The sequence below is a fragment of the Nycticebus coucang genome, chromosome 5 (assembly GCF_027406575.1).
Source record: "Nycticebus coucang isolate mNycCou1 chromosome 5, mNycCou1.pri, whole genome shotgun sequence".
NCBI lineage: Eukaryota > Metazoa > Chordata > Mammalia > Primates > Lorisidae > Nycticebus > Nycticebus coucang.
The window spans coordinates 133,363,074-133,375,270 of NC_069784.1; the positions used below are offsets into that span (position 1 = coordinate 133,363,074).

Consider the following 12,197-nt stretch of genomic DNA (forward strand, 5'->3'; position numbering starts at 1 on the left):
GCAGAGCAGAGGCACAGACAGCGGGAACTCGCGGAGGTGGGACTGTCTGCACCTGAGTGACTGTTAGGCTCGCTGGGGAGCGGCGACAACTACCCACACTCTATATGGGGACCACAGTCTACCATTTAGGTTCAAGCGTGTAGGTGTAGTTCCTCCAATGCAGGCAAGATCCGTCTTCTATGGAAACCAGTCTCCATTCAGGTGCAAAAACTCCCCAGCATCACCTGGAACAACTGTTTCTCCACTTATCATTGGGAAAGTTCACCAGAGGAGACCACACCACTCTGTGGATAACTAACCCCAGGCAGACGTGTTAATTTGTAAGCAGGCCCTAGTTTCAGCTTTGCAGAGAATGGGAAACTCCTTTGCCCAGACTTTTCTTGAAGGCCGCAGTGCGCGTGAAAAGGGGCACCACACTTGGACACACACTTCTTTTATCGTTAAAAATAGTATCTATTATGGTGTAACCATAATTTAAAATGTTTTTGTATTAGCCCAAGTGGAACCCAAAGACCGAGCAGGCATCGGCGGGAGCTGTCCGCGGTGCTGAACGCGGTAGCCAGTTCAGCCCTTGACCTTCCCAGCAGGGAAGGACTCTCGGTCCCCAGCCGCGTTTTCCTCCCGGCGCGCATCTCCGTTTCTTCTCCTCCCAGGGAGCGCACTAGAGGGGCCGGCGCTTCGTACGTTAGCCCCGGGCGGCAGATGTCCTGCGTTGGACTCCCCCCCTCCTTGACCCTCCGGGGCGGCGGCGGCGGCGGCGGGTGGCCCCTCGTATGTGCTCGCGGCGGCGCCTCCTCCCCTGGCGCGCACCTGCTCCTCCTCCCGGGTCCCGCCCCGCGCGCCGCAGCCCGGATCCGGGCGCTGGGAGGCGAGGGGCGAAGAAACACAAAGGGCGGAGCGGCGGGAGGCGGCGGCGCGGGCATGGACGCCGAGTACCCTGCCCTGGAGCCCCCGCTCTGCGGCGAGCTCAAGCTTCTGTGCAAGCGGCTGCAGGAGGTGTACCGCGAGCTGAGGGAGGACCTCACGCCTTTCAAAGATGACCGCTACTACAGGTAGGCGCGGGCGGCCACGGGCTGGGCGCCAGGCCGGGTGGGCGCCCGGGGATGCGGCGCGGGTCCTGGCAGCGGCGCGGTCGGTCTGAGGTTCAAGGACAGTGCCGGGTAGCCCGGGTGAGGGGCCCGTTTTCCGCTCCCCGGACACCGGAGACGCGATTCCCGCATTCGGAGAAAAGGCCCCGCGGGCTTCGGTCCCGGCTTTGCCCCGCCCTCTCTTCCCCACTCCCCTCCCTCCTCCCCCTCCCTCCTCTCCCCTTCCTCCCTTCCTCCCCTCCCCTCCCTCCCCCCTCCGCTCCCCTCCCCCTCCCTCCCCTCCCTCCCCCCTCCACTCCCCTCGCCCTCCCTCCTCTCCCCTTTCTCCCTCCTCTCCCCTTCCTCCTTTCCTCCCCTCCCCTCCCTCCCCCCTCCGCTCCCCTCCCCCTCCCTCCTCTCCTCTTCCTCCCTCCCTCTCCTCCCCTCCCCCGCCTGCCACCCCCGGCCTTAGCTCCAGCCTGGCTGCGCCAGGACCTGGGGACTCCGTGCGTCCGGGACGCAGGGCCTCAGCCTCAGCTTTGAGGTTCCCAGGCTTCCCGGCTCCGGTGGCATCTCCGAGGCTGGAGCGCAGCGAGGGCTGAGGACAGACGGTCCCAGGGCTGAGCGCCCCGAGGCGGAGATGCCGCTGCGGCAGGCTGTGTGTGGGCGCTCCCCGCCCCACTCCGGCCGAGGGCCTTTAGTTCGGGCCTGTTCGTACTGGTTTCCGCCGCCTCCTCCTGTGCCCAGGCTGAGAACCGTGGGGACCGCACAGCCCCGCACAGGGCACCTGCCCCTCCGCTCCCTGCGATTCTGACGGGTAAGTATCTCATTTGCCGGCGGCGTGGCTGGATCTACCTCAGGGCGCCGTGGTGTAAGGAAAGAACTACCCTGTTTCCCCGAAAATAAAGTGTCTTATTTTAAGGTGTGCTCCCAAAGATGCGCTAGGTATTATTTTCAGGGGACGTCTTATCTTTCCTGTGAGTAGGTCTTATTTTCGGAAGATGTCTTATTTTCGGGGAAACAGGGTATATCAGGAGTCGAAGACACAGAATCTAGAATTGGTTTGTTACTGACTAGCTCTATGACCTGGGAAAGTTACCTAACTCTGTGCCTAAGCAATGATTTATTTACTCTGTGGTTAAAGATGGCAAGAGCCTTGCACAGATGTCTCCAGAGCAGCCTGTTCGTACAATTCACCCTGCACTCACTCATAGTCCTATACACGTGCTCAGAAGACGTCCAGCACCAGATGTTTACAAAAGCCCAAGGGATTCCCAGCGGATAATCAGCAATACATTCATGACCATGGGCAGGATTACCGAGTGAAAAAAAAAATTTTTTTTTAGAAAAATATAAACTGTCATGTGAGGTAGCTTTTGATGAGGCTCACAGTCTAACTAATGTGGCCCCCTGGGAGATTTGCTAAGGGTAAAAGAATTCACAGAGCGTTTCAAATCATCCTTTTGGGATGAGATTATTTACAGTCTCTTTTCCTGTTAATTTCCCCCCACTCTGTGTGTGTATATATATATATTTTTTTCTTTTTTTCTTTTTCTTTTGCTGGGAACATTTCTTTGGCAAAGGAGCTAGTAAATAGTAAAATGGCCTCAAGGCAGAACAAAGTCCCCAGCAGTTAATCTATATTGGAACATTCTTTATTCATTTATTTATTTTTTAGTTTTCTTTTCTTTGAACTTTTTTCTTTTTATTTCCTTGGGTTTTTTTTTTTTTTTCCTATCAGGACAGAGTCCACCTTATGCCCTGAGCAGAATGCAGTGGTGTCACTGTCAGACCGGGGTAGGGCTATGGGCATCCTGCTGCCTCAGCCTCCGGAAGCCACTGGGATTACAGGCACTTGCCACGGCACCCAGCTGAGTTTTTCATTTTTTCAATAAGTCAGGATCTCACTCTTACTCAGATAAGTCTCAAACTCCTGAGCTCAAGCAATTCTGCCGCCTCCACCCCCCACAGTGCTGGGATTACAGGCGTGAGCCACTGGGCCCAGCCATTTACTCATCGATGAGTGCCTTCTACCTTCCTGCTGTTCTAGGTGTTGTGAATACAGCCGTGAGCAAGACAGACAGGGTCCCTGCTGCCACCGGGCTTAGGGATAATAAACAGGTAATTACACACTGTGATGAGTGGTAGGAAGATAATAAAGCAGGTGACATGGTAGAGTGACAGGGTGCTACTTCAGAGGAGTGCTCAGGGAAGACTCTTTGAGATGGTGGCATTTGTCTAGGAACTGAAGAATGAGGCGTTCTCTAGACATTGAGCTGGAGAGAAAAGTTCCAGAAGAGGAAGGGGAAGTGCAGTGTCCCCGAGGCCCTAAAAATGTTGTGTATTCAAGGAACAGACAGAAGTTCAGCGAGTCTGCGGCACTGTGGTCTGGTAGATAGGCAAGGCCCGGCCATGGAGAGCCTTGAAGGCCAGACTAAGGAATATAGATTTCATTAGCATTGCAATGTGAACCCACCAGAGGGGGTGGTGACATGACCAGTCTGATGGCCTGACCTGCAGCAAGCCTTTGAGTCTTTGCTCCGGGGACACCATCCATCCGTAGTTGAGTTAAGTCTTAAAGACAAATGTATTGCGGTTGAAGGGGATTGGTAATGGATCCTGCTCCCGGCCATGAGAACACATTGGCTGCAGAGTGCTTTGTAATATTTTGTGTAGACAGAACAGTTAGGCTGCGTCTCACAGACTGCTTTATAGTGAAAAGATGTTTTTAGATTCCTGAACTATCAACTGCTCCATTGAAGTTTTGTATCAGTGGAATCTACCCTGACAAAATGAGGTGAACGGGGTTTCTAAGCTGGGAAGCTGCTGCTTACAGATCTTGCGTCTGTCTGGCCGGAAAGGGACCTGCTACTCCAGAGTCTGCTCCTCCTCGTCTCCCCAGTTGCGTTTCCATATCAGCCACTTATGACTAAAATTCACCAGCCCGTTTTTCCCCTGGAGGCCCAGGGACTTGCCTCAGGGCAGACAGTTTTCTCATGACAGGGTGAGGCAGGAATGGAGGTGTTAATGCTTCATTTTCAAGAAGTGTGGCCTCTCCGCTAGCAGACCTGGGGTTTGCACATTAGCTCCATAATTTGGCACCACTGAAAGAAAGGCTGCAGCTATGTGGTCATTTCATTTTTTTTTTTTTGGCCGGGGCTGGGTTTGAACCTGCCACCTCCAGTATATGGGGCTGGCGCCACAGGTGCTGCCTGGTCATTTCATTTTGGACTGCTGCCAGGAAAGGAAAGGAAAGATGGAACTGCGGTAGGCAGGGGCCCAAAATCCACCTTAGTCCCAGTTCTACCCTTCGCTAACTCCCCAGCCATGGCAGAATTATCAAATTTCCCTGGACAACCAGTTTCCACATCAGAAAAATGAAACCTGTAACTCTCATCTTGACAAAGATGTTGCGAGACTCCAGATGCTTTCAGATACCCACAACAGAAGAATCAGAGCAAGCCAGTTTAAACAGTGAGGTAGCCGATTGTGTTGTTGATCCAGCAGCTTAATGATGCCAGCAAGCTCTTTCTTTTTAACTTGCTAGCAAATGGCTGCAATTGGCTCCCGAGGACCAGTGGGGCTATCGCTTCTCATGAACATTCATAGGGAGAACCGGCCCTCTGGCTGTGGCTCTCTCTAAAAGGAAAAAAATGACCTGAAATCTATAGCAAAAGTTCTTGAATCTCCTCTACACCCCAATCAAAATTGTAACAATGAAAGGGGCAAACGTGTTGACACGAATGTGAACTTTCATACACTGTGGACAGGAGAGTGAGTTGGTATAATCACTGTAGAAAGCATGTGGCGGTTTCTACCAAAGTTAAACACTCACATTCTCTTTGGTCCAGCACTTTCCCTCTGGTACACAGGTGCATACCCTGCAGAAATGCATACGTATGTCCATCAAAGGACATGGACCAACACGTTCCTAACAGCACAATGTGTAATGCTGCTAAATTGAAACTAGCCAAATACTCATCAACATAGCATGGAAAATACATCCAGTTTATTCCCCAATAGACGTTTATACAGTTACTAAACAACTAACGATTACACACAATAAAGGTGACTCTCACACCCATAATGTCAGTTAAAACAAGCCAGGCACAACGAGTGTGTACCATTAGATTCCATTTCTATAGGGGCGGCGCCTGTGGCTCAGTGAGTAGGGCGCCGGCCCCATATACTGAAGGTGGTGAGTTCAAACCCAGCCCCTGTCAAAAACTGCAAAAAAAAAAAAAAAAAGATTCCATTTCTATAAAAAGGCAAAATGTCTCTATACTGTCAGAAGTCATAATAGCGGTTACTCTTGAGGGGACAGTTACTTGTGTGGGGCAGAAGAGGGTTTTCCCAGTGCTGGTAATATTTTGCTTCTTAATCTGAGCGCTGGTTGTATGGATATGTTCAGCTTGTGAACATTTATCAAGCTGTGTGTGTGATCCATTTATATTCCTGTACGTGTGTAATATTTAAAGAAAACCAACTTCTGTGTCTCATTGGATGAGGACCCAGCCACTTGCCCTTTCTTGAACGCTTTCTGGTGAGAGGATGGAATTAGACCTGAGCACATCAGAGACCCCAGAAGCTGAGGGTACAGCCAGTTTTCTTTAAGGCCTCAGGTCTTAAAGGGAGGAAGGGCCACAGCCAAACCAAACGGGGTTCTGTTAGGAAGAAGATGTGGGCCATGAATGTCACATAGGAAATCACTATGTCTCTGGCCTAAACTGGCAAAGGATTAAAGGAACACAGGGGATAACAGGCATTTGTTTAGAGCTCAGTTCTCAGACGTTTGTGGCTGGCCATTTTGCTGACCTGTTTTTTTTGTAGAGACAGAGTCTCACTTTATGGCCCTCGTTAGAGTGCCGTGGCGTCACACAGCTTACAGCAACCTCCAGCTCCTGGGCTTAAGCAATTCTCCTGCCTCAGCCTCCCGAGTAGCTGGGACTACAGGCGCCCGCCACAACACCCGGCTATTTTTTGGTTGCAATTCAGCCGGGGCCAGGTTTGAACCCGCCACCCTCGGTATATGGGGCCGACGCCTTACCCACTGAGCCCACAGGCCGCCCTCTTGTTATTGTTTTACCTCTGCAAAAATAAAGTTGAGCTTGAGTTTTCTTGGCTCATGAAGTGATGCCCAGGAGTGTCCTCCTGGAAGAGGCTTCCAGAAGCAACATTTCATCACTGAATCGGAGGCCAGGGCTGGTCCTCAGTCTTGCCGGCCATCTTAGCCAGCGCATAGAGAGTAGAAGCTGTTTTAATGGAAGCTTCACATTATCCAAGCTTTGGACTAATATAGCAAATGCCACTTATTTAATTGGGAGACACCATGAGAACCATGAGAAAACAGAGTGAGGGGCCTGGCATCAGAGCCGGGGGAATGGGTTAGATAATGGGTTCTCGGTGCCGGCCACACACTGGAATGATTTGATGGACCTTTTAAAAATACAGATGCCCAGGCCTTACCCTCAAGGATTTCGACTTAGTTGGCTGGGATGGATCTTAGCCAGGATAGAGAACCCATGAGGAGTGAGCAGAATTTTTAAGAGCAGTGGGCTGAGAGGGTCTGGGGCAGCACCATCTCCTCCAGGGGCGGACTCCAGCAGGAGGGGCAGTGTGGAGCCGGAGCTGCCTCTCCCCACTCAAAGAGTTGTTCACCATCTCTTGGCCCAGAGCACTGTTGGGTGACAGTCTGATGTGGGCTTGCCAGCTTTCAGTGGTTCAGTTGCTACTTAAATTTAGGCAGACTTATCTTTGTGTCTCTTTTCCTGGCCTTGGGCTGTTATCCCTATTCCAGGGATAACACGGTGACTTATGCAGGGTCAGAAGAAGGGGTTTTGTAGGGATTTCTTGGTATTAGGGAATGGGATTCCCACTGAGTTATGAATGAGACTAAGCAGGGTGTCTAGAATTTATACAAAAAAAATGAAGATTCCTCTGCTGTGCATTCTTTACACGAGACTACTTTATTTGGGGGGATCATAGGATCTTCAAATCCTCAGTGTTGAAGGACCTTAATGTTTTATTGGTTAACCTCTTTCCTTCTTAGAGCATCCTTGAAAATGGTATTCCCTCTGCCTCTGTCTTCACCATCCCTAATTATGACAGTGTTCCTGTATTAAAACAAACAGTAGCACCCCGCAACTTTTATTTGAAGGCCCTACTAGTCCTTTCAGGACACCCCAGAACCAGCTACGTCTTGTATTACTCAGCAGTTTGTGGGGACATTGCCAGGTAGCTTTGGAGTTTCCTTTGACATCCTCGTCTCTTCTTCTTATTTATAAACATCAAAATTTTGCTACTGTTCTGTAGGGGATGTTTCCCAATGTCTATTCATCTTGGTCATTCTCTGGTCTCTCCTTGTTTAAGATTTAGGTTCTTTCTATAGAAAGTGATAAAATCCCAAATTGTGTTGCCTGCTGTAGAAAGAGAATGTATTGGATCATTTACTGGAAAGCCTGGCGACAGGTCTAGCTGAGGTACAGCTAAATCCAGAACCTCAAAAATGTGATCAAGATTCAACGTTTTCTCTTTTCTCTTAGCTTTGCTATTTCTTGGGCAAATGATTTCTCAGTTAAACTCTTCCCAAGAGATGGCAAAGAGCCATAGTTGCCCCACACTTGCCCCCAGCTGGACACCTTTGGTGGAGAGTGCCCCCCTGCCCCCCACCTCTCTGTGGTTTCTGTAACTGCCTGGGGTTGAGTGTTTTGGCTCAGACTGAGTCAAATGCCTGTAACTGCTCTCATTAGTTTTATGCAGTCAGCCAGGCATGGATCATGGCACCGCCCTGGAATTGGGTGCAGGTGTACCCCAACAAGTGGAAAATCAAGATGACGTGACCGTGAGGTGGAAATGTGGACTAGGAGGGAAAGACACTCTCCTCGTTTGTCATAAGCCCACTTGATGGATGGCATCCTGAACTGATAGCCTGTGTGATGGTCAACCTCCCTTGACCTACCCCTGGCATTTCTAGTCATGTGGCTCCAGAGTGTGTTCACCTTAGTTTTTGACTCCAGCCCTTGGATAGCATTTCCAATCTTGAGTCTGTCATCTCTTATTAGCTGTTCATTTAATCACACGGCCAGAGGTTGGCATATTCTGATATATAGTGTTGGGCCTACGTATGTTTATAGGGAGACTCTGTCTCAAAAAAAGAAAAGAAGAAGAACAAGGTCCAGAAAGATTGAGTTACTGGCCCAAGGTTGCATTGTAGAGCCAGGTACTCAAACACACAAGTCTGTATCTTATGCATTTATCAGATTGCTCCCTGGTGGCTTACCCAAACTTAATTTCTTTTTAGAAAGTTAAGAAAACTCCACTGGCTAGAGTGCAAGTGGTATGATCATAGTTCACTGCAGCTTCAAACTTCTGAGCTCAAGTGATCCTCTCACCTCAGCCTCCCAAGTAGCTAGGACTACAGGTGAATACCACTACACCCAGTTAATTTTTTATTTTTTTATTTTTGGTAGAGATGGGGTCTCACTGTGTTGTCCAGGCTGATCTCAGACTCCTGGCCTCAAGCCTCTCACCTTGGCTTTCCAAAGCATCAGGATTACAGGCATGAGCTATTGCTCCCAGCTATTAGATAGAGCTATTGCCCATACAGCAGAGTTTTGTTTTTTTTTTGTTTTTTTTTTAAGCTGTATCTTGCTCCAAATTGAGAGGAAAAAATAAGTGATACTAATTTCCTGGACAGCAGAGGAAGTATAGCATCCCCATCTGTTCTCCTGGGGCCTGGTCCTGCAGCCATGACTCAGCTCTGGCAGCTGAAAGAGCATCATTTGCCAGAGGACAGCAGACCAGGCAGGGCATCTGAGGCTGACATTGCCTTCGTCCCTGAGACACAGAAGCTACAGCCCTGTTTCAGTCCTCCAGGGCCACTATAACAAATCACCACAAATTTGGTAGCTTAAATAAGAGAAATTTACTGTCTTTTAGTCTTGGAGGTCAGAAGTCCAAAGTCAAGGTCAGCAGGGTTGGTTCCTCAGGTGGTCTGTGTGGGAGAACCAGTTCCACCTCTCTCCTGGCCTAGGGGAACAAGACCTGTGAGGGCCCCAAGAGGGAGGGCCCTGGGAGCTGTGGCCTGAGGGCAGCTTAGTGGCCCACTGCTCTCTGCAGGCCCACTCCCCTGGAGCTGGCTGTGCCAACTTTTGCCACATCCCTCTTCCTTCCACCCAGTATCTACTTGAGTTATGCGGTTTAGGCCACACCTAGGGAATGAGGATAAAGCCCTTTGTTCTGCACGTTCAAAGCCAAAGCAGAGGTTTTCTTTGAGACCCTAGAACCCACAGCTGGACTGACCCGTCATGTGTCTGGACCTAATCTAGCAATTTACAGCAATTTGGGTCTCATTTGAGCCACAGTTGGTTTGTTCCATAGGAAGCTGCGGGGCTGAGGCTGGTCTCCTGCTGCCCAGAGCGGAACTGAAGGTGGGACATCAGCCCCCACCCCTACCCCCACACGGACACAGGGCACAGCACACAGGCAGCCAGGTGTTGTCCTGCCTGCTCTGGCTCCTGGGAAATGAAAGAACCGAATGAGACATAGAAAAATATTGTGGGCGGCGCCTGTGGCTCAAGGAGTAGGGCGCCGGTCCCATATGCCGGAGGTGGCGGGTTCAAACCCAGCCCCGGCCAAAAATCACAAAAAAAAAAAAAAAAAGAAAAATATTGTAAGGAGGCAAAGCTCTATGCTCTTCCTATTATTTTTTAAAAATTTAGGGTTTTTGGTTTTTTGTTTTGAGCCAGCTCAAGTGGAGTGGCATCATCATAGCTCATTGTAGCCTCATATTTCTGGGCTCAAGTGATCCTCCCAGCTCAGCCTCCTACATAGCTGGGACTAGAGGTGCCCGCCACCACGCCCGACGAGGTTGTTCTATTGAGACCTTCACAGGCTTGTCTCCAGCTTCTGGCCTCAAGCGACCCTCACAGCTCAGCCTCCAAGAGTGCTAAAATTAAACAAGAACCGCTCAGTCCGGCCTCCCTTCTTGTCAGTAAACCCCGCTGGCATAGACCAGCTGAGGAACCGACTCATGCCTCCTTACAACATTTTAGCCTTTTTAGCTCCATTTGTTCACAGGGCAGCACATCTCACAAAGTCATGTTGACTTCAAATCTTGTCAGGATTTGAAGATGGGGTTTTGTTTCTCAGTGAAGATAATTACCAGTTTTCCTGGCTTGTCTATCTGACGTGACCGCAGGGGTCTCTGTGTGTAACCCCATGCTCTGGTGGGAATAGAGCCCTCAGTTGAGGATTCTGACCTACAGAGATACCTTCAAAGTCAATCTGGTCAATCTGGAAAGGGGAACCATGCCTTCTGCCTTGGGGTGATGATCTAGGAGCTCCAGAACTTATTCTGAAAAAAAAAAGAAAAAGAAAAAGAAGATCCAGGCTCTCTAGAAGTGGAGGCCAAGCTCAGTGCCTACAAGGTGAGGTGCAAAACAAAACTCTGCTTCCTCAGGCTGCAGTAGAATTGGAACATGCTAGAACTTTGCTGTGGTTCTCAGCATGGGCAGCCATGTCAGAGGCACCTAGAGTCACTGATTGTCACTTTATGAAATGCGGTACAACAGCATTTAATGCTATTGGTTGCAAGTATTAGTTTCAGCCCCAAAGAGGGGATTTATTATAAGGATTCAGGGATAGTTCACAGATCCAAAGGGCAAAAATGTAACTGGACCCCCGGAAGGAGCTGGTGCTGATTCAGTGTAGATTCCCTGGTTCATCTTTTTAATCTCTCTTGCCAAAGCCCTAAACTACTAGCTATCAAATTTGCTGGATTCGGAATTAGAATTCTTTAGGGAGCTTTGAAAATACTGATGCCTAAGCCCTACTTTAGATATGATTTAATTGGTTTGGGTTCAGCCTGAGCACTGGGATTATTTTAAAGCTCTCCACATGATTCTTATTTCAGCGAGTTTTGAGACCCATTGTCCTAAACTAATTTGCTCCTCTGTCTCTGTGTCTCTTCTGCCCAGGAGCCCCCGGTCCTCAGTCCCTACTGCTGCTCCTCCGGTCAGCAGGCGCTAATGCAAGTCCCCATCAGTATGTGTCACCCCTCAGCTGGGGCCTCAACAAAGCCCTGAAGTGCTGCTGAGTTGGCCCAGATGGCTCATTCCCCAGTCTCTACCAACCATTCCAAACCTTCCACCTCTTCCTACTGGATTCGGCTGACAGGCCCCTCCCTTCCCCTTGGCACTGCCCACCTTCACCTCCATGGCTTCTTGCCCTGCTCCTGAGCCATCCTGGGGAAGGTTCCCGGAGCTCCCAGCCTCTGCCCCTTCTGCCTCTATGGACCAAGGAGCCCTGGGTACTGACACACAGGGGCGGCTCATCCACTCCACACTGACTGGACTGGGACCCATGGGTGCTGGCTCCCCAGGACACAGCCAGGAGGTACAGGCCAGACTTTGATCCAAGGGAGACAGGTGACAGGAGAGAGTCAACAGATTGTTTCCAAAGATGCTAGTTTCTGTTGGTCTTTGCGGCGCTACCCTGAAAGATCAGCTGTGTTTGCGTGAACCTCTGGGCAGCTCGCAGCCCCTCGGATCCACTCTCCCTCCTCCCAGCCTCACCGCCTTCTCTTTCCCTCTGTTCCCTGGGATTGTACCACTTTCCATAGAATTAAAATGGAAACTTTTGCCTTAGGTTCTGATTTTGAAGGAAACAAGCTAGGATGCACTTTAAATGTTGAGACAATCTTGCCTAATAACTCAGGGGACCAACTGTTGTGGATTGACTTGCCTAGGACTGAGGGAGTTCTGGGGACATGAGACTTTATTTTTCTTTTCTTTCTTTCTTTCTTTTTTTTTTTTCTTTTTGAGACAGAATCTCACTCTGTCGCCTGGGCTAGAGTGCAATGGCCTCAGCTCACAGCAACCTCAAATTCCTGAGCTCAAGCGATCCTCCTGCCTTAGCCACTGCCACTGCCCCTGCCCCAGTAGCTGGGACTACAGACATGTTCCACCACACCTGACTAGTTTTCTTTTCTTTTCTTTTCTTTTTTTTTTTTTTAGTAGAGACAGTCTTGCTCTTGCTCAGGAAAACAGGCGACACATTGCTGGTCACCCAGCAAATCCAGTTGAGTCGTTTGTTCTGTACGTGTGTGTTGTCTTTCTGGTTTTAGAAAGA

The 12,197-nt window shown here is 49.9% G+C and overlaps 1 protein-coding gene across 3 annotated transcripts in view; it reads left to right on the plus strand.

The window, feature by feature from the left end:
• Positions 1-304: 304 nt before the first annotated feature.
• TMEM181 (transmembrane protein 181) overlaps positions 305-12,197 on the plus strand; it is a 62,663-nt gene continuing 50,770 nt past the window's right edge. The window contains exon 1 of one of the 3 annotated variants that reach the window (XR_008380129.1): positions 305-1,052. Coding sequence is in view for 1 of the 3 variants with exons in the window: in XM_053591213.1 (XP_053447188.1) it covers positions 922-1,052 (131 nt within the window). In the remaining 2 variants the exon portion in view is untranslated. Of the gene's footprint in view, positions 1,053-1,592; positions 1,885-12,197 lie in introns of those variants that run through there. The other 2 variants (XM_053591213.1, XM_053591215.1) reach the window with 2 other exon arrangements.